General features: G+C 41.4%; 2 protein-coding genes across 2 annotated transcripts; both read right to left on the bottom strand.

The window, feature by feature from the left end:
• Positions 1 to 1,336: 1,336 nt before the first annotated feature.
• Positions 1,337 to 6,514, bottom strand: LOC101029144 (olfactory receptor 1J4; the record flags this gene model as incomplete). Its single annotated transcript, XM_074390400.1, has 1 exon — positions 1,337 to 6,514. A coding segment is annotated over one exon (999 nt), but the record flags the coding sequence as incomplete, so codon positions are not given.
• A 742-nt stretch (positions 6,515 to 7,256) lies between these two features.
• OR1J2 (olfactory receptor family 1 subfamily J member 2) lies at positions 7,257 to 14,535 on the bottom strand. The gene is given in 3 exon segments (XM_074395298.1): positions 7,257 to 10,648; positions 10,650 to 10,909; positions 10,912 to 14,535. Coding segments are annotated over 3 exon segments (939 nt in total). The 5' UTR covers positions 11,165 to 14,535; the 3' UTR covers positions 7,257 to 10,222.
• Positions 14,536 to 27,773: the final 13,238 nt, after the last annotated feature.

Raw genomic sequence — 27,773 nt, 5'->3', positions numbered from 1 at the left:
GGCAAAAGTAATTGGGGTAGTAGATGTTTCCTGGGCTCAAAGTTTGTTGCCTTTGACAAAGTTTTAAGAACACACTAGGGATTACAGTAAGGAAATTATCAAGCAGATTCTAATAAGGATCTGCAATATGGATGCTACATAAAGGAAGAAAGGACCCAAAGCTCTCTAGCCAAACGTGTCCGTCAAACATACTTCCAGGTGAAAGTAGCTGTGCTGTTTAGAGGGAAGGGAATGATCAGGAACTTTGGAAAGAAATATTAGAGAGGGCTCTCTAACACTGCACTAAATAAATAAGCACACATTCTAATATCTAGAACACAAATGCTGACATGAGACCCTTTAGCTTGGATTTTTAGGATATGCCCACCAATTTATATAGCCAGCTGGCCCTATCCCACAGCTCCCCACAAACTGTGGTTAAAGACATCAGAGTCATTGGCCAATGGTGATTGTTGCATCCTTGTCTTTGGAAACTGAGAATAAAAAAATGACTTCACCAAAAGCATAGAGAAATGCTGAGCACCTGTACACACACACACACACACACACACACACACACACCATGCTACTGATGAAGGATACCCACTCCTGCTCTGAACTTTATGTTCAAGTCATTCCTGGGAGTATGGACCGGTTTCTCAGCTTCTTTCTAGGAGACCAAGAGTTCAGAGTTAGCCTCTGAATTCTGTGGTCATAAATGTCACTGACATCAGAGAAAAAAAGTCATGAACCTGGAGCTTACTTTTCTCAATTTACAGCATTCAGAAATGGAAAGGTAACAACTCTATTTTACCCACCAGGGAGAGGACTCGAGGGGACAGGGCACCAAGCTTGTGGTTAGAGACTTGCATTAAACATGCATTAATTGCTCAGTTTTCCTCCTATTCCAAGGACAGATGCCCTAGGGCAGTGGTCTCTAAACTTGGATGTTCATCAAAATCACCTGGGGAGCTTGTTAAAGATGTAGTTCCCAGCTCCACCTGCAGAGATAGTCATTCATGAGATCTGGGGCCAGATCATTCTGAGGCAAGCAGCTTTAAGGGTCAACTTTAAGGAATCTCTGTTCTTAGGAAGAGTGTCAGGCCCTGTGAATTTAAGTCCAAAAGGAGATGGGGAAAGACCTCCCATGCTGGATTCAGGTTTCCCCTAGTTAGGTTGAGAAGTCTATAGAGAGTTTTCTCTCAAATGAAAATTTTTTTTGCTTGCTCCTTATAAAATTAATTCCTCTTCATGATGGAAATACAAATAATATAGACATGAAAAGGAAGGAGAAAGTCAAAGTATCAAACGCTTTCATTATTCGTTTTTTTAATCCTTCTAAGAGGACTTTCCCACTATTCATAAAAGCAAACATAAGGAATCAACTTAGGTGTTTGTCAATGGTGGACTGGATAAAGAAAATGTAGTACACCATGGAATACTATGAAGCCATCAAAAAGAATGAAATCATGTCCTTTGCAGCAACATGGAAGTAACTGGAGACCATTATCCTAAGCAAATTAACACAGAAACAAAAAATCAAATACTCATGTTCTCATTTCTAATCGGGAGCTAAATATTAGGTACACCTGGATGTAAAGATGGGCGAAATAGGCACTGGAGACTACTAGAGAAAGGTTGAAAAACTAACTATTGGGTATTCTGCTCACTATCTGGGTCATGAGATCATTTGTACCCCAAACCTTAGCACACAATATACCCATGTAACAAATCTGGGCATGCACCCTACGATATCAAACAAAAGTTGAAATTTTAAAAAATTAAAATAAAATGACCAGACACAGTGGCTCATACCTGTAATCCTAGAACTTTTGGAGACTGAGGCGGGCTGACCTCCTGAGGTCAGGAGTTCAGGACCAGCCTGACCAACATGGAGAAACCCCGACTCTACTAAAAGTACAAAATTAGCCAGGCATAGTGGCGCATGCCTGTAACCCCAGCTACTCAGGAGGCTGAGGCAGGAGAATTGCTTGAACTAGGAGGCAGAGATTGCAGTGATTTATTGCTGCATTACACTCCAGCCTGAGTAACAAGAGTGAAACTTTGTCTCAAAAAAAAAAAAAAAGTAAATAAAAATTAAAATGAAATAAAATAAAATGACTTTTATTCATAAACATATCTGTGTTGAGAAATGCTGAGTGTATGATAGAATATATCGTTTGCTAGGAAGAACTATGGCAAGGAAAACCCAGCCACCCCCCACCCTGTGGAAAACTACTTGGGGCATTCTAAAGTGACAAGACAGTATATAAATATTATACCATTCTTTAAAACAATTAAAACAATCCTTTAAGCATGGGATATGTGAGCCTGCCCTTATGGCTCCCTCATGGAGAATACTTTTTAGTTTGTCTGTGATCAGTGGTATGCAGGCAACAGCTGCCTACCTGGTTTATTTTTGTGTTATGAGAAAATACTGAACACCTGTTTGTTAATAATCATCACCTGTTCAGAGGGAAGCACTATATGGATCAGAGTCTTCTCAAGGCCGTCAGCCCAGAATGCTGTTAGCCCCTAAGGCTCTCTGCTGGAAGGCTATTGGCCCCCCAGATAGTCCCACTTTGCTATTCTATCTGGGTGTCTCCTTCTCAATTCCTTCAGTACCACCTGGGTGGGGGTCTCTATGGCCTAGCTGGTCTTGGTATATCTGTTTACATAATGGGCTTTATTTCATAGTACTTTATTACTTTCTTTTTCTGTAATAATTTATTGTGATCGTGTTTGCATTTCTACTTCTATGCATATCAATACATACATATCTACTTGAGATTTGTTATTTTTAGTTCATCTCCTGCTGAATTAACATAAATATTCACTGTGAAATTTTATTAAAGACTTTGAAATGCCTTGAAACTCTCTCTTTTGTGAGTTGTCTGAACAATGCTTTTAATATCTTCAAAAGCATTAGTTTTATTGTGCTCCACTCTCTTAATTCTTCAGTGTCTACAGCTTGCTTTTTTGAAGAGAGGAGAAACGACTGTGAAAATGCTTGTGAATCATAAGTGGCAGTTGAAAGATGAGAACACATGGACACAGGGAGGGAAACGTCACACACTGGGGCCTGTGGGGGGTGTGTGGAGGGAAAGGGAGGGAGAGCATTAGGACAAATATCTAATACATGAGGGGCTTCAAACCAAATAATGGGTTGATATGTGCATCAAACCACCATGATACATGTCTGCCCATGTAACAAACCTGCATGTTCTGCACATGTATCCAGAACTTAGAGTAAATTTTAAAATAAATGCTTCTGAAAATACATAAACAATGGAAGTTCAGGTTGAACTGTGTGGTAAGACAGCAATGATGCCAGATTGTTTTCACCCACCCAAAGCCTAGATAAGAGGTTATGGAATGAAATTAGCTGAATAACAGGAAAGCTGCTGTTGCAATATTCTACACATAAATCAAATATCAAACTACTTCAAAATGCACAAGGATTTCTTTTTTTTAACTTAGGGTTTTATTTATTGTACTTTAAGTTCCAGTTCTATTTGCATATTCAAATCAACATGGTGCACAGCAGTGTGCTTTGGGCTGTCCAAAACCAAAGCAAACTGATCTGGGAGATGGTGTAGACTAGAAGGACAGACAGAGATGAAACACTTCCCAACAGACAAGTGAGCTTGCCATTTCTTGAGGAAAAGCCATTCAGAGGAATGTTACCAGCCTGTGGCTAAGAACATAAATGACAATGTTGGCCTCTCTGGAGGATGGGCCTGACAAAACTGGGCAGATCTTCAGAGATCTGAACAACAGAACCGGGGTGCCGGCAAGGAAACTGAGGCAGGCACTCAGTTCCACAGATCACATAATCCTTGCAGGGATGAGAGTGTACAGCGGTTCACAAGTGTGCTGAGGCTACCAAGACATGCTTTATCCAGACCAACAATAAAGATACTATCCCTGTTCAGGTTTTGGCTCTGGAAAAGGTCAGGGCTAAGCTTGTAAATGCAGTGACTCTGTGCTTTCAGCAAGGGGTGGAGGGGGGCACTCTCTGTTGTTCTACAAAGGAATCTGGGATGCCAAAGGCAGCTACATAAGCCCCTGATGAAGGGTCACTCTGTGAGTCAATATCAAAACAAGTGAAGAGTAAAGTATTCTTCTGAACTGTCTTTCCTAACCTACCCACACATCAGCTCACTCATTCATTGCCCTTTAGTTATTTGGTTCTAGCTCAAGCCAGAACAGATGTGTTGCTGTGTCCTAGGGCAGTTTATTGCTTTTGAATCAGAAATATGACCAACATGCCAGCTGCCCATAGTCACCATAATTCAGGAGTGTCTGCACAAGTTCTGCTTCAAAACTCAGCTCTGACAGAGAAGGAAGAGGAAACTAACATTCATTATTCTTGGTCTGCTGTAGTGTTAAGCCCAATTTATTATTACATTTCCTTCAAATAAAAAATACGTTAGGTGTTTTAGAAACTTTTTCACCTATACAGAAGAATAAATTCAGGTTCAGAGGAGTTAGGTGAATTGTCAGAGGCCACACAGCCACCACCCTGGTATATACAGATTACAAATGACATCTATCTTTCCAAATATTCTCTTGCAGCTACATGATACTGATTCTCAGAAGCATTTGCAATTCAGTTTATCTTTAACTAAGTATGGGAATGAAAAAAGAGACCTGTGTGCCCCTTCACAGGATGGTGAAGAACATAGAAGATAGAATAAAATGATGGAAGATTAATTGGGCAAATAATACAAACCAGGGGTCACTAAGCCAAGCAGAAATGCTTCCCATTGAGAAAGACAATGAAGGGACTGAATGGGAAAGGGACAAACTCAGTGAGGGTAACGGAAGGCTCCTGACTGTGAACACTTTTTTGTTCTTTTCATCCCTTACCTGGAGTGAGTCCCTTCTTTTCATCCCTTACCTGTGTTGTGATTGAAACTCACATGTGTAGTCAGAAAGCTTCATAGACAACTGGTCTAAAAGTGAACTGTTGAATGAAAGTTGTTGTAGTCTAGATGAGTGGTTAGTGTTCCCGAAATCAAGGAGGAACCTCAAGCCCTGAAGTGGAGGAGCTGAACTTATGACAGTGAATAGCTTTTTGGATCTGTAGAGGGTACCATACAGTTTCTTCTCCTGAGCCACCACCAATACCACCAACAATAAAACATGTGAGAAGAGAACCGAATGGGAAGAAAGAAAGGAAAACAGCTTTACAAATACCCAATCCTTCAACCTTTCTCTGCCAAGGGAAGCCTGTTAGTCAATATATTTAGACAATTCTTAAGAAAAAAATGAATTGTCAGGAAATAAAAGGAAAGATTTAAGTTCTGTTAGCTATGTAATTTCTGAATCTAATAGGCAAGATAAACAATCAATTATATAAACTCAGAATTTACCATTTATACTAAAGAGGAAAAAAGAGAATAACTGTATCAGAATGCAATTCAAGTCATCAAAGAGTTACTGAGCACTTATCCCTTGCTGGGATCAGGATTAAGGATCTATCATCTGGAGATAGGTCGATGCATGTGTCTGCTATAAAGAAGAACAAATGTCACTGAGATAAGACTATTGCCCTGTTGAAGAGTCTCTCCAGGGCTCCCTTTATGTCCCTGTTCCTTAGGCTGTAAATGAAGAGATTCAGCAATGGGGTGACCACCGTGTACATCACAGAGGCAATTATGTTCTTATCGCTGGAGACACTGGATGAGGGGACAAAATACAGTCCAATAATTGTGCCATAATACAGAGACACCACAGAGAGGTGGGAGCCGCAGGTGGACAAGGCTTTGAAGATCCCCTTGGTAGATGGAGCCTTTAGGATGGTGACCCCAATGTGGCCGTAAGAGATCAAAATGCATATTAGTGGTAGAGTAATGACTGCCAGTCCCACTGTGAAAATGAGCAGCTCATTGAGGGAGATGTCTGAGCATGACAGCTTGAGTAGGGCAGCAAGGTCACAGAAGAAATGGGGGATGGTGTTGTCAGCACAAAAGGACAGCTGGGCCAGGAGGAGAGTGTGAGTCAGGGCATTGGTACAGGAGAGGATCCAGCACACAGCTACTAGTAAGGTACACAGTCCATCTTTCATGATAGTAGTATAGCGGAGTGGGTGACAGATGGCCACGTATCGATCGTATGCCATTGAGGTGAGAAGGAAATTGTCCAGAACCGTGAAAAATATGAAAAAATACATCTGGGTTACACACCCTGCAAAGGGAATAGATTGCTCCTGAGTGTGCATGCTCATTAACATCTTAGGGACAGTGACAGATGAAAGGGAGATGTCAGTGAGAGCCAAGTGGCTGAGGAAGAAGTACATGGGGGTGTGGAGGTGAGAGTCCAGCCAGATGAGCAGGATGATGAGCAGGTTCCCCAGCACCGTGATCAGGTACATGCCCAGGAACAGGGCAAAGAACATGGCCTGCTGCTCTGGCCAGATGTGGAGACCCAGGAGGAGGAACTCGGATATGCTGCTCTGGTTCCCACTCCATGATGCTAGTCTTCTCTGCTGCAAATAGAGGGAGCTAGGAAAGCAGGAACAAACATTGGTTTACAGCAGGCAGGTAAGGATAAGATCCTTTCTACTAATGAATATGCTAATGTCAGTTTACATTGCTATGTCCCTACAAAAAAAATGATTTAGAGTAGATGGTTTTATCATGCAAAATGAGAGAATTTGCCAACAGAGTAAAGAGTCTGATATAGAAAAGGAGACCAGCTATGTCTAGTCAGTAAAGAGGAAGCCTCACACTCTATTAGCAGATGGATAGTAAGATAGCATCTTTCCAATTTCTATTCTGTGTCTGTACTTTTAAAAACAATCATCAGGCAAGTCTTGAGCCTTCAAGTTGTAACATGATGAACTTTTAAAATTTGACTTCAAAATTTATTAGTAAGCAACATACAAGGATGAAATTTCAATAACATATATCCAAAGGAAACTCTGTCAAAGATAAACAGCAAAAGTTTTCATTATGTATGAAGTTGATGAGAAAAAAACATATCCATTGATTACAATGTCACTGCCATAAAAAAGTAAATGCTACAAAAAATATTTAAAAGTGAAACCTAATTAGGTCATGAGGTTAGAGCCTCATCAATGGGATTATTTCCCTCATAGGAAGAAACCTGTCTCAGGCATTGCCATGTGAGGACACAGCAGGAAGGTAGCCATCTGCTAACCAGAAAGTGGACCCACACCAGTAACCGAATCTGCTGGTACCTTGATCATGGACTTCCCAGGCTCCAGAACTGTGACAAATAAATGTCTGCTGTTTAAAGTCAACCAGCTATAGCAGCCCAGCCAACTAAGACACTCACTAAACTAAATGAGGCAGCAAACACCATACTTAGTGGTGGTATTTTAAAGCATTGCCATTAAAATCAGGAATGAGAAAACTATGCCAGCTATTTTCTATTCAACATTGTATACTCAATTGTAGTTAGTAAATTGTACAAGAAAATTAATAAAAAGCATAAGTGTCTTATCTTCAGTGCAAACCAGGCAAAAGTAATTGGGATAGTAGATATTTCCTGGGCTCAAAGTTTGCTGCCTTTGACGAAGGTTTAAGAATACACTAGGGATTACAGGAAGGAAGTTATCAAGCAGATTCTAATAAGGATCTGCAATATGGATGCTACATAAAGGAAGAAAGGACCCAAGGCTCTCTAGCTAAATGTGTCCTTCAAAGATACTTCCAGGTGAAAGTAGCTGTGCTGCCTAAAGGAAAGGGAATGATCAGGGACTTTAGAAAGAAATATTAGAGAGGGCTCTCTAACACTGCATGCACTAAATAGATAAGCACACATTCTAATATCTAGAACACAAATGCTGAGATGAGACCTCCTACCCTGGATTTTGAGGATATGCCCACCAATTTATGTAGCCAGCTGGCACTGTCCCTCAGCTCCCCACAAACGGGGTTAAAGACATAAAAGTCACTGGCCAGTGGTGATTGTTGCATCCCTGTCTTTAGGAACCCGAAATCAAAAATGACTTCAGCAAGGGCATAGAGAAATGCTAAGCACCTGTATACACGTCCGTGTGCACACACTTACACACATACACACACACCGATACTGATGAAGGATATCCAGTCCTGCTCTGAACTTTATGCTCAAGTCATTCCTGGGAGTATGGACTGGTTTCTCAGCTTCTTTCTAGGAGACCAAAAGATCAGAGTTAGCCTCTGACATATGTGGTCCTAAACCTCACTGACATCGGAGAAAAAAATGAACCTGGAGCTTACTCTTCTCAATTTGCATGATTCAGAAATGGAGAGGTAACAACTCTATTCTATCCACCAGGGAGAGGACTCGAGGGGACAGGGCACCAACCATGTGGTTAGAGACTTGCATTAAACATGCATTAATTCCTCGGTTTTCCTCCTACTCCCCCCCAGGACAGATGCCCTAGGGCAGTGGTCTCTAAACCTTGATGTTTATCAAAATCAACGGGGGAACTTGTTAAAGATTCAGGTCCCAGCTCCATCTGCAGAGATATTTATTCATAAGATCTAGAGCCAGATAATTCCGAAGCAAGTGGCTCTAAGGGCAGACTTTAAGGAATCTCTGTTCTTAGGAAGATTGTCGGGCCCTGTGAATTTAAGTCCAAAAGGGGATGGGGAAAGACCTCCCATGCTGGATTCAGGTTTCCCCTAGTTAGGTGTTAGGTTGAGATGTCTATAGAAATTTTTCTCTGAAATGAAAATTCTTTTTTTGTTTGCTGCTTATAAAATTAATTCCTCTTCATGATGGAAATGCAAATAATATAAACATGGAAATGAAGGAGAAAGTCAAAGTATCTCAAACCCTTTCATGATTCATTTTTTATCCTTCTAAGAGGGTTTTTTCAGTATTCACAATAGTAAACACATGGAATCAACTTAGGTATTTATCAACAGTGGACTGGATTAAAAACATGTAGTACACCATGGAATACTATGAAGCCGTCAAAAAGAATGAAATCACGTTTTTTTGCAGCAACATGGATGTAACTGGAGGCCATGATCCTAAGCAAACTAACACAGAAACAGAAAAACAAATACTGCATGTTCTCACTTCTACATGGGAGCTAAACATAAAGATGAGAGTAATAGACACTGGAGACTGCTAGAGAAAGGTTGAAAAACTAACTACTGGGTATTCTGCTCACTCTCTGGGTGATGAAATCATTTGTAACTCAAACCTCAGCATCACGTAATATATCCATGTTACAAACCTGGGTATACACCCCATGAATGTAAAACAATAGTTGAAATTTTAAAAAATAAAATAAAATGGCTGGATACAGTGGCTCACACCTGTAATCCCAGCACTTTGGGAGGCCGAGGCAGGTGGATCACCTGAGGTCAGGAGTTCAAGAACAGCCTGACCAATGCTCTCTCTACTAAAAATACAAAATTAGATGAGTGTGGTGGTGCATGCCTGTAATCCCATCTACTCGGGAGGCTGAGGTAGGAGAATCACTTGAACCCGCGAGGCAGAGGTTGCAGTGAGCCAAGACCACGCCACTGCATTCCAGCCTGCACAAAAGATCAATGTTCCAACGAAAAAGTAAACAAATAATTAATGAAATAAATGACTTTTATTCATAAACATATCTGTTTACATAATGGAATGTATTTTATAGTACTTCGTCACTTTCTTTTTCTGTAATAATGTGTTGTGACTATGTTTGCATTTCTATTTCTTATGCATATCAATACATACATATCTACTTAAGATTTTTTATTTTTAGCCCATCTTCTACTGAATTAACACAACGATTCACTGTGAAATTTTATTAAAGACTATGAAATGCCTTGAAACTGTCTCTTTTGTGAGTTGTCTGATCACTTCACTAATGATCACATTCAGTCTACCTTATAGAGGATAGTAAAATAATACCACTAATTCTTTCAATTCTATGTTGTGTTAAAGTCTAGGATTATGGGCCAAAAACATATATGTTTCCAAAAATCTCCTCGAATAAGGGATATCAAAACTGTATATTACTGTATTGTTATGTCTTTTCTCCAAGTTGCAGAAAGAAAAATAAAATTAATTTAGCATTCACTGATCAAAAACTATTTATAAAGAATAACATTGTTAATAAGAGAATAGAATTCCGGTCAACAAATATTTACCAGTTACATTCAACATGTTAACATTTGTCTTAGGGCTTCAGGATATACAAGGTTTTGAGACATATTCAAATGGAAAATCAAATACATGAGATAAACCAAAACGAGATTCGAATTGCTTAAAAAGTCAGATGTCACGAAGAGAAAAACTTTGCTCTACTGAAGAGTTTCCCAAGGGCCTCTTTCATGTCCCTGTTCCTAAGGCTGTAGATAAAGGGGTTCAACATGGGTGTGACCACTGTGTACATTAGAGCCACAATGACATCCTTGTCAATGGAACTGCTTACAGTTGGGAAAAGGTACTGGCCAAATATTGAGCCATAATACAGAGACACCACAGAGAGATGGGAGCCACACATGGACAACGCTTTGCGGATCCCTTTGGTTGAAGGGACCCTCAGGATAGTGGCCCCAATGTAGCCATATGATACCAGGATACACATGAATGGCAGGGTAATGACCACCACCCCTACTGTGAACATGACCAGCTCATTGAGGAAGATATCTGAGCAGGACAGCTTGAGCAGGGCAGCAAGGTCACAGAAGAAGTGGTGGACGGACGGTGTTTGCATCACAGAAAGACAGCCAGGTCAGCAGAAGGGTATGAGAGAGGGAGCTAGCACAAGATGGAATCCAAGATACAGCCACTAAGAAGGCACAGAGCCCTTCCCTCATGATGGCAGTGTAGTGGAGAGGGTAACATATGGCAACATATAGGTCATACGCCATTGATGTAATAAGGAAGCTGTCCAGGTCAGTAAAAAATACAAAAAAATACATCTGAGAAATGCACTCCTCATAGGGGATAGATTTGTACTTTGCATGTCCGTCAGCATCTTAGGGACAGTGACAGATGAAAAGAAGATGTCAGTGAGAGCCAAGTGGCTGAGGAAGAAGTACATGCGGGTGTGGAGGTGAGAGTCCAGCCGGATGAGCAGGATGATGAGCAGGTTCCCCAGCACCATGGTCAGGTACATGCCCAGGAACAGGTCAAAGAACACGGCCTGCTGCTCTGGCCGGATGGGGAGACCCAGGAGGAGGAACTCAGACACGCAGCTCAGGTTCTCAGGGCTCATATTTCCTTGCTCTCTGATGGAGATGAAGAATGCTTGACAATATTAGAGACCCTGAAATGATCATTTTTAGCAGTCATATTAAAAGATGTATGTTTTAACATAGACACAGGGAGAGGAGCAACTAGCGCCCATCGGGTGTGTGGGGAGAGGAAGAGCATCAGAAAATTTAGCTAATGCATTCTGGGCTTAATTACCTAGACAATGGGATGATAGGTGCAGCAAACCACCATGGCACACATTTACCTGTGTACCGAACTTAAAATATATATATATATATGTTTTATTTCAGAAAGTGCAATTTTTAACCTGCATCTCCTATTTTTCCTTATATTTTGGTATTTAAGAAAACTAGAAAAATTATTGAGGCACATGTTACTGAGAGTCAGCATTTCTTGGTTCAAGAACAAAACGGAAACCTTGCACCTGTGGCCCTGAGGACTAGGCTGTGGAAAAAGGTGTTTCAGTCAAGTTACTGCCCCAAAAAGTTAATGTAGAGAGTATTCCAAGGCATCAGTCATGGCACAGCAACCACTAGAAGACCTGACTTCACCAGCCGTTGTTAAATTTCAGATGAGAGGTCGCCTTTTCAAATAAAAAGATTTAAAGAATAGCATTCCTCAAATGACTGTTCTTCAAATAACAGTCATTATTTTTTAAAATTTAATTTCATTTAATTTTAAGTTCCGGAATACATGTGCAGAACATGCAGATTTGATACATAGATAAATGTATGCCATGGTGGTTTGATGCATCTGCCAATCCATCGCCTAGGTATTAATCCCTATATGCATTAGCTATTTATCCTGATGCTTCCCCTCCCATACCCCCAACAGGCCCCAGTGTGTGTTGTTCCCATCCCTGTGTTCATGAGTTCTCATTAGAACAGTTATTACTATGCATACATTTTTATTTGTTTCAATTACATAGAGGGTTCCTAAGAAATTCTGGATTGTATCAATTCATTTTCTGTACTGCAGTCTTGGAGACCTTTTCTAAAACTACCTTCAACATGACTTCCCCTGTCTAAAAATTCTCAAAGGATTCTCATTGGCCTTTAAGATTAGAGTGTATCATTGAAAACCTAGACAATACAATTCAGGACATAGGCACAGGCAAGGACTTCATGACTGAAACACCAAAAACAATGGCAACAAAAGCCAAAATAGACAAATGAGATCTAATTAAACTTCAGAGCTTCTGCACAGCAAAAGAAACTGACAGAGTGACTGGCAACCAATAGAATGGGAAAACATTTTGCTATCTACTCATCTGACAAAGGGCTAATATCCAGAATCTACAAAGAATGTAAACAAATTTACAAGAAAAAAACAACCCCATCAAAAAGTGGGTCAAGGATATGAACAGATACTTTTCAAAAGAAGTTATTTGTGCAGCTAACAAACATATGAAAAATGCTCATCATCACTGGTCATTAGGGAAATGCAAATCAAAACCACATTGAGATAATATTTCATGCTGGTTAGAATGGTAATCATTAAAAAAATCAGGAAACGACAGATGCTGGAGAGGATGTGGAGAAATAGGAATGCTTTTACACTGTTGGTGGGAGTGTAAATTAGTTCAACAAGTGTGGAAGACAGTATGGAGATTCCTCAAGGATCTAGAAATAGAAATACCATTTGACCCAGCAATCCCATTACTGGGTATATACCCAAAGGACTATAAATCATTCTATTATAAAGACACATGTACACACATGTTCATCATGACACTACAATAGCAAAGACCTGGAGCCAACCCAAATGTCCATCAATGATAGATTGGATAAAGAAAATGTGGTACATATACACCATGGAATACTATGCAGCTATAAAAAAGAATGCATTCATGTCCTTTGCAGGGACATGGATGAAGATGGAAACCATCATTCTCAGTAAACTGACATAAGAACAGGAAACCAAACACTGCATGTTCTCACTCATAAATGGGTGTTGAACAATGAGAACACATGGACACAGGGAATGGAACATCACACACCAGAGCCTTTTGGGGGGTGGGTGGAGCTAGGGGAGGGATAGCAGGGGGTTGAGGGATTGGGGAGAGATAACATTAGGAAAAGTACAAAATGTAGATGACTGGGGGATGAATGCAGCAAACCACCACAGCATGTATATACCTATGTAACAAACCTGCACGATCTGCTCATGTACGCCATGTAGTGTGTAACAACCTCAATATGGTTTCAAGACCCTGCAGAACCTGCATCTCTCCTACAACTCCAATTTCTGTCTTGTCCTCCCTTTCCCCCTCACTCTTGTCAACTTCTCTGTTCCAACCTTGCTGGAAGGCACATTTCCACTGAATGTCATTTAGATGTCTTCCCCTTGGTGGTTGTAGATTTCTTGTGATGCCGTGTCATGTTGAGAAAGTAAAGACAAGACTAGATGTAGGAAAGTACTTTAGGCAAATTTATTTATACTCTATTGTCTTCTGCCAACACAAAGCTGTTTAAGTGACATTATCTTAAATTATATTCAAAGTATACTTTTTCTAGTTCTTTCCCAATGCCATCTCCCTTTCCACCCCAGGCAATAACACTCATCCCATGACAAACTGTGAAGGTTATTATCAAAAGATGGCAAAAGAAGTGAGATTTTAGGTGTACTCCAACTTTTTAGCTCCCTCTTCAGTACCCCTATCGTCTTAAAACATAACACCTGCTAGTCAGCTGTGCTAAGCAGAATAAGAACCCCCAAAGGTGTCCACATCCTAATCTCCAGAACCCATAAATCTGTTATGGTGCATGCCAAGGAGGTATTAAGGTTGTAGATGGAATTAAGGTTGCTAATCAGCTGATTTTAAACTGGGGAGCTAATCCTGGATTATCTGGGTTGGCCTAATGTAATAACGAGTTCTTAAATGTGGAAGAAGACATAGAAGAGTCAGAATCAGAGAGGTATTTGAAGATGTTATGCTGTTGACTTAGAGGATGAAGGAAGGGGCCGTGAGCTAAGGAATGCAAGTGGCCTCTACAAGCCAGAAAAAGCAAGAAAACAAGATTAGGCTCTAGAACATCTCAAAGAAATGCTGACCTCTTCAGTTTTAACTCAGTTAGATCCATTTTACACATCTTGCCTCCAGAACTCTGATAGAATAACATTTGTGATGTTTTTCTTCACTACTAAGCTTGTGGTAACTTGTTAGAGCACTAATAGAAAACTGATACATCAGCACTGGAAACACTTCAGGTCTATCCAAAAATATTCTGGTTATCTAGGGACCAGAATGCAACAAAATCTGTGAGTCTTTCCCTAACTTCTATCTTGCATTCAACAAAACAAAGCAATCACTCAGCAGAGCTAATCCTTACCTAACCAGTAGGGAAATGAGGCTGCTAGCTCATTTGGAAGCATTTGTCAATAATGGTAAAGGAGACTCTATGCCATACCTCTCCTGCAAAATTTCATTGTCATCCTTTCCTTTAATAAGAAAAGACAGAGTTAGAAAGGGCTCTTACCCATCCATTGGGCTTCTGGCCTAGAGAAAAAATTCAGCATATGACAAGTCAGTGGCAGGTTTCAAATCTTCCAATTTTTAATCTAGCTATACAGACCTCATGCCAACTCCTGAAAGACATTCCCACCCTAAGAATACATATTGAGGTCCGTAAACAGTGTTCAAAATGTGTTAGCCTCAAACATCCTCCTTTTTCTAGTGCTACCAGAGGAAATGAGTCATTCTTTCTCCTCCTCCTCCTCCCTCTTCTTCTTCATCTTCTTATTCTCCTCCTCCTCCTTTCTTCTTCTTTTTCTTCTCCTTCTCCTCCTCCCCCTCCTCCCCCTCTTTTCCTCCTCCTCCTCCTTTTCCTCCTCCTCCTCCACCTCCTCCTTTTCCTCCTCCTTTTCCTCCTCCTCCTCCACCTCCTCCTCCTCCTTCCTCCTCCTTCCTCCTTCCTCCTCCTCCTCCTCCTTCCTCCTCCTTCCTCCTCCTTCCTCCTCCTCCTCCTCCTCCTTCCTCCTCCTCCTCCTCCTCCTCCTCCTTCTTCTTCTTCTTCCTCTTCTTTTCTTCTTTCTCTCTCTCTCTCTCTCCCCCCCCCTCTCTCTCACCCCCCCATCCTCTACCCCCACTTTGGAGGCAATGTGAGGCTGGAGAAAAAGTCACAGATTTCAGAATAACTATCTTAGGGTTGTTCATCATAAAACTTTAATTGTGGCATTTCTGTCCATAGCAGGTTTCTTAACTCTTGCAAATCTCAGAGCGATGAAGATCTTTAAACAGCATCTGTTATACCCCATAAGGTATGTGTAAGATAAAACGAGATGACATATTTGAAAGTCCTAGTACCTTTGTTTGCATAGTGCTCAATAAATGTTGGTCTCCCTCCTGCCACAATTAAAGACAAAATGCAAATCTACCCAGAGAGGGGCCAGAGGAATTTACATCCTTTTACATGCAGGAGAAAATTACTTATGTCAACTCCTTTGCTGGACTCTGGATGTGGATTCTTAGACAAAGACGTGAAATTGAGTATAAAACTGGTGGCAAACCAGTTTTGGGCAGCAATATAGAACACATATGAGCACAGAGGGAAAATGATCATTCTACTGAGGAAGTTCTCATTCAGACAGGTGAGAAACAGGTGGTACTTACCAGGGAGGGAAAACAAACAAGAAATTCGGGAGAGAGGTTTGTTCTCACATAAGCAGCTTATATTCTGATGCCCAGCAGATGAATGCAATGCCTTGCTGCGGACTGTATTCGGGGATGAACTGGATAATTTATCAGGCAGCCAAGCGCCAGTTCTTCAGCAGCCTATGAAGACTCAAAGCCAATGGCAAGTGGATAACTGAGTGTTCAGCAAGATGTGAAGAGATGACTTCGTTTGCCCTGATCCCTGCCTCCTAAGTATTTTCCCCTTTAATGATCGTTTTAAACGCCATTCTTCTTTTCATCTTCAGGTGTCTGCTGATTGCTTCAAAGGTCATGACTTCTGACAGTTCTGACACAGGCAGACATCAAGAACTAAACAAGTGACCACGTTGGGGAGACATTTGTTCTTATAAGACACATGCAATCATTCAACCAGACCCTCGAAACCTACCACAGATAAGGCACCATATTAGTGTTGTCTTGACGAAACAGAGAGGAATATGCTTGTCATCAAACAAAAATTATCCCGAATATTGGCAACTGAATAATTTGTATAGCCAATGAAGAAAATAGTTTGAAAGTGTAGAAGGACTTCCTAAAATTCCTGTTTTAAACACCTAAACAACTTTGGAATGATAGGATTCTGTGCTGTTCACATCTGGTTTTCTATGTCAGGATCCAAGACAGAAAAAAATTCCTCCAGTCTGTCAGTCTCTCTCTTCACCCTGTCTTTTTCTCCTTTTGACCCTTTCTCTCATCCTGTCTATGTTCGGCCCTCAACATCTCTCCATTCCACCCTTTTCTCTCTCCCTATCCCCATCTGTGTGTGTGTGTGTTTTTATATTCACTCTATCTCTTCTCCCCATGCCAACTGCAGCCTTCTACTTCATCCTCTTCTATATCCACTTATAAACTCATCGATCACTGAGAGGAAGTAAATACGCATCCCATCTCTGATGCTTACCTTCCCTGATTTTATGATCCAATGTTTGGTGGGTGTGTCCTAAGGTCTCATTATGTGACCTAAAAACCAGCTTCCAAGATCCTAGACATTTCTCAGGCATCAAGAAGAAAAGGTACAAGTGGAAATTCATTCCTGTTTACAGTCCCAGATCTGAGAATTGAAGAGCTTAACTAAGAAGAAAACTCTAGGGAGTAGATCGAACTGGTAATCTCCAGTTAAAGATATCCATAAAACATAGATTAATTGTCCAATTTTCCCCTTGATTCCACTGGGAAAGATGTTCTGTGGGAGGATATTTGTCCTGGGAACCCTAGAGGGTGAGTAACAAAGAACAGATCTAAAGTACCCTCAATCTCTCTTCTGTTCTGCCCTCTGTTTTCCCAGCCTTAATCACACTTTGGATAAATCCCAGGGAGGTTAAAAAAGAATATTGACTCCAACCATGTTTAAATAGAAAGCCATATGACTGCTGGGCTCTCAGAATTTAAGTAGAACCATACCCCACTCAAAGGGATCTTGTTCAGCTCTACTCATCAGGTAGCCCAAAGGAAGTGACTTGTGTTTCTTCTGCCTGGTGATCATGAGGAAATGCAAAAGGAGAAGAGGCAGAGATAATCATCTTTTTTTTTTTTGAGGTTTTATTGCTTTGTTGACAAACTTAGGTATGGTTCTAGCAAATGAAAATAGTTCTCAAGGAAGAAATGAAACAAGGAAAGAAGGAAGAGAAGGGAAAGAAAGCTAAATGAACAAAAACAAAAGAAAGCAAACTTGCAAATAGAAAAAGAATCAAGTTGTCACACAAAATCCAGAAAGAAAAAATGACTCAAAATTGGAAAATTTCAGGTTCTCTGAAATTGATATTTTGAGGAATATGGTCATTTATCATGCCATTTGTGATTTTAGGGGTGAGATATATAGGTATATAGGACAAATAAAAAAGTATTTATAGCTTGAGATAATAATGTTTGATGACTTATTTTGACCTTTTCCATATCTAGGTTTAAACTGTCATAAACACAGCAAAGCTTCTGCTATGGTTTGAATGCTTGTCCCCTTCAAAACCCTATCTGTCTGTCTGTCCTTCTGTCTCTCTCTCTCTCTCTCTCTCTCTCTCTCACACACACACACACACACACACACACACACACACTTCTTGGATTCAAAGATAGTAATTGATACAATATTGATGGGTTTATTTTTTCCTTCAAAACCTAAGTGAATTTAATTCTTTAACAAATTCCCCTTCCACTTTCCATCTGTGAGAAAATAGAATAATTTTGTTTACTCTTAAAATTTCCATGTCAGAGTTCTGTGTTATATATTTGCCAAAATCAAGTGCTGGAGCGCCTGGTTCTAGGGTATTTTGATTCTATTGTCACACTGTGAAAGAATTCACGTTCACTTTTGAGAAGGACATACACGTGTTACTTGAAATGTCAATAATTACCAATTTTCCGAAGCATTTGTAAGCTTGTGAACAAATCACATATTCATATTTTCAAAAATGCAGCAAGCTTTGTTCTAAACTCAGTGAGGTGCTTCACTGGAAAAGGTCATGAATCTTAGCACTGGCCTGGCTAGAGGGAAATAAAGTCCTCACATAAAGTCCATACCTCAAATAAAGTCCATACTTCCAATGTGATTGATGTCCAGTTCTATTTGCATATTGAAATAAATACGGTGCACACCAGTCTGCTTTTGACTGACCAAAAGCAAAGCAACCTGATCTGAAAGATGGGATGGACTAGTAGGACAAACAGAGACGAAACGCTTCCCAACAGACAAATGAGCTTGCCATATCTTGAGGAAAAGCTATTAAGAGAAGTGTCACCAGCCTGTATCTAAGAACATAAATGACAATGTTGGCCTCTCTGGAGGATGGGCCTAACAAGGCTAGGCAGATCTCCAGGGATCTGAACAATAGAACTGGGGTGCCTGCAGGGAAACTGAGTCAGGCAGTCAGTACCACAGATCACATAACCCTAGCAGGGATGAGAGTGTACAGCAGTTCACAAGTGTGCCAAGGCATGCTTTATCTAGATCAACAATAAAGATTCTATCCCTGTTCAGGTTTTGGCTCTGGAAAAGGCCGGGGCTAAGCCTGTAAACAAAGTGACTCTGTGCTCACAGTACGGGGTTGAGGGGGGCCCTCTCTGTTGTTCTACAAAGGAATCTGGGATGCCAAAGGCAGCTACATAGGCCCCTGATGAAGGGTCCCTCTTTGACTCAATATCCAAATGAGTGAAGAAGAGTAAGGTATTTTCTGATCTGTCTTTTCTTATCTACCCACACATCAACTCACTCATTCATTGCCCTTTAGTTATCTGGTTCTAGCTCAAACCAGAACAGATGTGTTGCTGTGTCCTAGGGCAGTTTATTGCTTTTGAATCAGAAATATGACCAACATGCCAGCTGCCCATAGTCACCATAATTCAGGAGTGTCTGCACAAGTTCTGCTTCAAAAGTCAGCTCTAACAGAGAAGGAAGAGGAAACTAACATTCATTATTTGTGGTCAGCTGTCGGGTTAAGCCCAATTTATTATTGCATTTACTTAAAATAAAAAATATGTTAGGTGTTTCAGAACTTTTTTCACCTGGCCGGACGCGGTGGCTCACGCCTGTAATCCCAGCACTTTGGGAGGCCGAGGCGGGCGGATCATAAAGTCAAGAGATTGAGACCATCCTGGCCAACATAGTGAACCCCCATCTCTACTAAAAAATACAAAAATTAGCTGGGCATGGTGGCACATGCCTGTAGTCCCAGCATATTTGGGAGGCTGAGGCAGGAGAATTACTTGAACCCAGGAGGTGGAGGTTGCAGTGAGCAGATATCATGCCATTGCTCTCCAGCCTGGGTGATAGAGCAAGACTCTGTCTCAAAATAAATAAATAAATAAATAAATAAATACCCCCACCCCACCACTAGATTTAGGTTTCCCCTAGTTAAACTGAGAAGTCTATAGAGAGTTTTCTCTCAAATGAAAATTTGAGAGCTGGATAAAATCCGTCTGACAAACTTTAAATGGCCCGTTAGGGAGGTTAAAATGTTCAGGGCTATGCACTCTGCTTTTCCAGGATTGGATTTAGAGAATGTAGGGCAGGCTAAAATAAGAATTGTTTTGGCTGCTTTATTGATGGTACCCCACCAGTACTGTCTTATAGAAGTAATTATATTTACATCGTCAGTGGCTTACATTATGTATGGTAGTAAATAATGGAAATTTCATGGAGTCTGGCAAGACAGGTTTGTTTATTTGGCCCAAACCAAAGTAAATCTTTATCAGTGAATCAGCATCCTCTAGTTTTCCAATTTTTTTTTAAACTCCTGGTGCCCAATTCTGTGCCTCTTTACTAATTGTTTCAGAATTATTTTGGGGAACCTATCTGGGCCATGATAGAAATTTGTAGGGTATTGTAAGAGCAGCCTTATTTGCTGCATTATCAGCAAAGTGACTTTCCCTAGATTCCAGAGTGTCTAATTTTGAATGGCCAGAAACTTTGATCATGATTAGGACATCAGGTAACTGTATAGCATCTAACGATTATTGTCCAGTCTTTATTTTGTCTCCATTGGAAGTGAGGAAACCTCTGTTTCCACACCATACCAAAATTATGAACAACTCCAGAGGCTTACTGTATTAGTCTATGTTCATGCTGTTGATAAAGATATAGCTGAGACTGGGAAGAAAAAGAGGTTAATTGGACCTACAATTCCACATGGCTGAGGAGGCCTCAGAATCACAGCAAGATGCAAAAGGCACTTCTTACATGGGAGCAGCAAGAGAAAATAAGGAAGATGCAAAAGCAGAAAACCCTGATAAAACCATTAGATCTCATGAGACTTGTTCACTACCATGGGAACAGTATGGAAGAAACCACCCCCATGATTCAATTATCTCCCACTGGATCCCTCCCACAACACATGGGAATTCTGGGAGTACAATTCAAGATAAGATTGGCTGGGAACACAGAGCCAAACTATACCATTCCACTCCGTCCCCTCCAAATCTCATGCCCTCACATTTTAAAACCAATCATGCCTTCCCAACAGTCCCCCCAAATTTAACTCATTTCAGCATTAACCCAAAAGTCGACAATCCAAAGTCTCATCTGAGACAAGGCAAGTCCCTTCCACCTATGAGCTTGTAAAATCAAAAGCAAGCTAGTTACTTCCTAGATACATGAGGGTACAGATATTGGGTAGATACAGCCATTCCAAATGGGAGAAATTGGCCGAAACAAAGGGTATACAGGACTCACGCAAGTCCAAAACCCAGTGAGGCAGTCAAATCTTAAAACTACAAAATGATCTCCTTTGATTCCAGGTCTCACATACAGGTCATGCTTATACAACAGGTGGGTTCCCATAGTCTTGGGCAGCTCCAGCCCTATGGCTTTGCGGGAAACAACTTCTTTCCCAGCTGCTTTCACAGGCTGGCATTGAGTGTCTGTGGCTTTTCCAGGTGCATGGTGCAAGCTGTGGGTGGATTTACAGTTCTGGGATCTGGAGGACAGTGGCCTTCTTCTCACAGCTCCACTAGGCAGTGCCCTGGTAGGTACTCTGTGGGGTCTCCAACCTATTTCCCTTCTGCACTGCCTAGCAAAGGTAGGCATGAGAGTCCCACTCCTGCAGCAAACTTCTGCCTGGGCATCCAGGCATTTCCATGCATCTGAAATCTAGGTGGAGGTTCTCAAACCTGAATTCTTGACTTCTGTGCACCCACAGGCTCAATACCACATGGAAGTGCTAAGGCTTGGGCTTTGTACTCTCTGAAGCCATGGCCTGAGCTCTATGTTGACCCCTTTCAGCTACAGCTGGAGTGGCTGGGACACAGGACACCAAGTCCCTAGACTGCACACAGCATGGGGACTCTTGGCCCTGCCCACAAAACCACGTTTTCCTCCTAGACCTCTGGGTCTGTGATGGCAGAGACTGCCGCAAAGGTCTCCGACATGCCCTGAAGACACTTCCTCATTCAGCTCCTCATTGCTTATGCAAATAAGTGCAGCCAGCTTTTCTCCTCAGAAAATAAGATTTTATTTTCTGTTACATTGTCAGGCTACAAATTTTCCAAACTTTTATGCCCGGCTTCCCTTTTAAAACTGAATGCCTTTAACAGCACCCCAGTCACTTCTTGAATGCATTGCTGCTTAGAAATTTCTTCTGCCAGATACCCTAAATGATCTCTCTCAAGTTCAAAGTTCCACAGATCTCTAGGGCAGGGACAAAATGTCACTAATCTCTTTGCTAAAATGTAACAATAGTCACCTTTGCTCCAGTTCCCAACAAGTTACTCATCTCCATCTGAGACCACCTCAGCCTAGATTTAATTGTCCATATCATTATCAATATTTTTGTCATCCAATAAGTGTCTAGGGAGTTCCAAACTTTCCCACATTTTCCTGTCTTCTTCTGAGCCCTCCAAACTGTTCCAACCTCTGCCTATTACCCAGTTCTAAAGTTGCTTCCACATTTTCGGGTATCTTTTCATCAGTGCCCCACTCCCAGTACCAATTTACCATATTAGTCCACTTTCATGCTGCTGATAAAGACATACACAAGACTGGGAAGAAATAGAGGTTTAGAGGCTGGGTGCCTTGGCTCAAGCCTGTAATCCCAGCACTTTGGGAGGCCGAGGCGGGTGGATCATGAGGTCAAGAGATCGAGACCATCCTGGTCAACATGGTGAAACCCCGTCTCAACTAAAAATACAAAAAATTAGCTGGGCATGGTGGCGCATGCCTGTAATCCCAGCTACTCAGGAGGCTGAGGCAGGAGAATTGCCTGAACCCAGGAGGCGGAGGTTGCGGTGAGCCGAGATCGCGCCATTGCACTCCAGCCTGGGCAACAAGAGCAAAACTCTGTCTCAACAAAAAAAAAAAAAAAAAAAAGAAAGAAAAAAGAAATAGAGGTTTAATTAGATACAGTTCCACATGGCTGGGGAGGCCTCAGAGTCATGGTGGGAAGCAAAAAGTACTTCTTACATGGTAGAAGCAAGAGAAAATGAGAAAGATGGCCAGGCACAGTGGCTCAAGCCTGTAATTCCAGCACTTTGGGAGGCCGAGGCGGGTGGATCACAAGATCAAGAGATCGAGACCATCCTGGTCAACATGGTGAAACCCCGTCTCTACTAAAAATACAAAAAAATTAGCTGGGCATGGTGGCACGTGCCTGTAATCCCAGCTACTCAGAAGGCTGAGGCAAGAGAATTGCCTGAACCCAGGAGGCGGAGGTTGCGGTGAGCCGAGATCGCGCCATTGCACTCCAGCCTGGGTAACAAGAGCGAAACTCCGTCTCAAAAAAAAAAAAAAAGAAAGAAAGAAAAGAAAATGAGAAAGATGCAAAAGCAGAAACCCCTGATAAGCCATCAGATCTCATGAGACTTACTCACTAACATGAGAACAGTATGGGGGAAACTGACCCATAATTCAGATTATCTACCACTGGGTCCCTCATCCCTCCCACAACATGTGGGAATTATGGAACCACAATTCAAGATGAGATTTGGGTGGGGACATAGAGTCAAGCCACATCACTTACCAATTGCTTACAAAAACATTGTCTTCCCTTGAACAAGGAGTCAGGCTTAAGTGAGGACAAACAGATCTGCCTGCTGGGCTGACGTAGTTAATGGCAAAGGAGCTGCTTTCACAATCTCAAAGGAAGTCATGATTGCACAGCCTGCACAATACTTGCCACAGTCATTCTTTAAATGTAAGCCACCTGTAAACAGGACAACTCGGCACTGTCCAGGTGAATCGCTCCCAAAGGATTATAAGCTGTTCTGACAGAGTTAAGCAGCCATGCAGTGTTTCATCTGAAGGAGAGGGCCAGAGAGCCACAGGGTTAAGGTTACTGCAGCATGACTGAATAGATGATGAACAGTAAGTAGGAGAGGCTCATAGGAGGTTAGTCAGCTAGCAGAAAAATGCTGAGTATGATGAGTGTGTAAAAGGGCTCCCGTGGCATGAGGCAAAAACACAGTCAGGGGGATCCCATGACTATCTCCTCAGTTGCCTTGACTAACAGGGATACAGCAGGACTGCTCCTAGGCAGAGAGGGAATCCACAGGAGATGGAATCCACTTGTCAACTGCAGTATCCTGGAGGATGATGTGGGCCTCCATGCTTTTGGGTTAAGATCCCTGAAGTATTTTCTTCCTTCTCATAGACAAAGAGAAAAAAAGGGAAAAGCTGGGAGTTTATAATTATGATTACCTAGAACTGGAAAATTTATCAGTTTCTCCTTCAGCTTTTTAAAAAACTTATTATGATTTTGTCCCAGTAATGTGGTCAGGTTTGGTAAATTTATATAAACCCCCTAGGGGCCGAGTGTGGTGGCTCATGCCCATAATCCCAGCACTTTGGGAGACTGAGGCGGGGGGATCACCTGAGGTCAGGAGTTCGAGAGCAGCCTGATCAACATGAAGAAACCCTGTCTCTACTAAAAACACAGAAAAAATTAGCCAGGCATTGTGGCACATGCCTGTAACTACAGCTACTCAGGGGGCTGACGCAGGAGAATTGCTTGAACCTGGGAGATGGAAGTTGCGGTGAGCTGAGATCATGCCATTGTACTCCAGCCTGGGTGACAGAGCAAAACTCCATGAAAAAAAAAAGCACATAGGACTTGGGCCAGAAAGGAAAAGATAGGAATTCAGTTTCAAAAGTAACCAGAGTCCAGGAAACCCGCTCACAAAACTGGCATTTATTTTGGGCTGAGGAAATTGTAAAATGCCTTGAATCTGGTCTGGTTCTAAATGTAATTCATTCTCTGAAATTAAATGACCTTATTATTTCACCTGAGTTATTACTCCCTGCAGTTTTTCCTTTACAGACATTATGACCTTAAGCAGCCGCTTGCTTTACTAGATGTACACTGTCTTTTTCACAGGCTGCCTGTGAAGGAGAGTAAATAAGGAAGTCATCCACATATTGTAGTAAAGCAGAGCCTTGGAGAAAAATTACATCCTCTAAGTCTACTTTTAATATTTGAGAAATCAGGAAGCACTTTCAGTAAAACCCTGAGGTATTACTGCCCAGGCAAACTGCTGGGCTTCCCAGGTGAAGGCAAAAGATATCGGTTGGCTTGATCCCCCGGAATAAAGAATAATGTACTACATAGATCGATGATGGTGAAAAATCTGCTGTCAATGGGTATTGGGTTTAATACAGTATGGGGATTTGGAACCACTGGGTGATTTGTAATAATAATATGGTTTATTACTCAGAGAGAGTCGCTGAACAAACCTCCTCCCATGGTTGTTATATTAGGTGGTAGGGTCAGGGTACTGCAAGGACTAGTTCAGAGAATAATGAGGCTGTTTTTTTATATTCTTTTATAATAGATTTAATACTTTGTAGAGCCATCCGGTTTAGTGGTTGCTTAATATTAAACAAGGGTTTTAATAGATTAATCTGGATTTTAATAAGAGGCACACTATGAAATTGGAAAATATCAGTGAAAGATTTTTGCCCATGAAGAGACAGGTATTTTATTTAGCACTAAATGAGTGACAATATTTTTGTTTTCTGAACAAGGAATGGCATAACAACTGACAGAACTGGGGGAGCCTGTTGAGTCAGGACAGTTTAGTTTATCCATTTCTAAAATTATTTTTCCCTTTTAAGAAAAAGAAAGTTTAGCATGGTATTTTTTTTTCCCAGAAAATCACATCCAAGGTGGTGGAGTGGGGCAAAATTAACAAGCAAAATGTGTGAGCGTCTTGGAGAGAAGGCCAAGATAAATAGAAATGAGCTGTGAAACAAGAGCGGCCAGCAACATTTTGGAAACTTTCATCACTTGTAATCTTTTTATTACTCTGAGGCAGGCGCTGACTGAGGCTAGGGAGCTTAAGAACGAAAAATATTGCTGTGGCATCTGTGAACACAGTTAAGACCACACTCCCAGTTTCATCCAGACAATTAAGTGGGAGAACTGGGAAAATCCTCTGTAAGTCCTGGGAGCCCCTTCACTGAGAGTGGTCCCAGATGGGAAAAGAGATAGGGGAGTTTGAGAATAAAATTCTCTCTTTCTTTGGCAGCAATCTCTCTTCCAGCCATCTAGAATGCTAGGATAGTCCAGGGAGTCTCTGCCTAGTGTTATGTCTGGGAACTTTCGTCTGCTGTAATTGGAGATTAAGAATGTTAGTTTTCTTTTTAGTACTGTCTTCAGGGGTGCAGACAAGCTGATTTGCCAGATTAACTAAATCAGAAATGGACAAAGTTTTCCATTTCATGTGTGGTCTTTTGAAGAGCTGAGAAAGTTCTTGAGAAAGGTCATTCACAAACTCAGGATTACAGGCTACCTGAGTAGATTCGACACCCAGAATTTTTTACAAATACAACTGGAGCCAACTGTAATAGTCATAATCTGGTTCATTAGGTTCTTTTACAGTCTTGGATTTTATTCCAGTCTCAGGTTTCAGAAAAAGCCTCAAGAATAGTCTCATGAATTTTTTTTTTTTTTTTTTGAGGAGGCAGGGTTCGTTCGTTTGTTTGCTTGCTTGCTCACTATGCTTCAGGCTCTGTCATAGTTTTCGGGGGTGCTTTTGCCTAAATCCCTCTGAGGGTCACACCAAGGAGACTTGGCCATTCAATATTGGGACTGGCCTTCACAAAAAGTATATGAACCAACTGGCATAGGTGAGAAAGACCTGGATGATAAGTCTGAATTATAATACTGTGTCAATTTTATCAGCACATTGGAAAGGTCCTCCGTGATCTTTAGGAATTCTGTGGCAATGGCTTAAAGTTCAGCCTCTCTCCAAGGAACAAAAGAAATTTAGGATTTAGAGGAATGATCAGTAAATTTAACTTTAAAGGGACAGGTTTTAACAGGACCAGGTTCAAGGATAGTGGAAGCTGAGGAATCCAGAGGGAAAGGTAATTCACTCAAAGAAGGGTAGAGAGGAGGAACAGGGGAAAAAGAAGAGAAGTCTCCTCCAGTGAGGAACAAGGCTGGGCTCCTCAGGCCTTGTCCTTCCTTAACTATTTGTCTCAGTTAATTTGGACATGGTATCTCATAAGGAGGCAATTGTAGAATCCTGAATGTACTTAGAAGCTTCAAGATACCAATTAAAGTATATCTCCCATTCAGACTGTTTAATATTAGGACCACTGTCTTCTAATTTTGTTCTAATAAACAAGTTTGGAGAGCTCAAATGCCCCCCAGTATGATCACTGAGGATCCAAATTAGTTTGGGTGTACTATAGCCATTGATTTAAAAACATGCACAGGAGAGAGGACCATAATTTTTTTTTATTGTACTTTGGGCTCTGGGGTACATGTGCACATCCTGCATCCTGCAGGGTTGTTGCATAGGTACATACATGCTGTGGTGGTTTGCTATCTCCATTCCCCAAGCGTCCCCGCTCCCCGCCGTCGCCTACCTCAGGCATTTCTCCAGGTGTTATCCCTCCCCACCCTCCTCGCCCCTGCTGTCCCTCCCCCCACTCCACCCCCCAACCTAGGACCATAATTTTTTAAACATAGAGCCAGCAAGGGTACCAGGAGGAAGATCATAATTACGTGCTTTAGAATTTTGGGATTCTATTCTGCTTATTCATCTCTTGAGAGCAAAAGAAAAGCCCTATGAGCAGAGCCCTGTCAGGGAATGACAGGCATTTGCACTGGTGTTTTGTTTTACAGTGTGTCTGCCACCAGATTTTTGTTTTACTTGGCAAGCTGACTGCGCTCTCATTGCCTGTCCCATGACCAAGTTTTCCCTACATGCCCAAAATTTTTCTTGAGACTGGCAGGCCCCCTAGTGGTAACTTGGCTGTCTGTGTACCAGTTTATCCTGACACAAGATATTTTTTCTTCAGAGACTGACATCCCTGGTAGAATGGTGGCAATCACCCCATTGGCTTTCAAAGGGTCAACTCATGCCTACTTTTTGAGAGAGTAATTTTTTTCTTTCAAAAAATGTTCAGAAATAGAGGAAGAAAAGAATTAAGCAACAAACAAAAGTATAAGCCTACGCAAACAAGTCAGAACAAAACTGAAACCAAAAGTGCACTTACCAGGATCAG

Source organism: Saimiri boliviensis, chromosome 2 (assembly GCF_048565385.1).
Source record: "Saimiri boliviensis isolate mSaiBol1 chromosome 2, mSaiBol1.pri, whole genome shotgun sequence".
In the NCBI taxonomy this organism is placed as follows: Eukaryota; Metazoa; Chordata; class Mammalia; order Primates; family Cebidae; genus Saimiri; species Saimiri boliviensis.
Note: the sequence above shows the minus strand (reverse complement) of the source record. Positions and strands in the feature narration are given on the sequence as shown.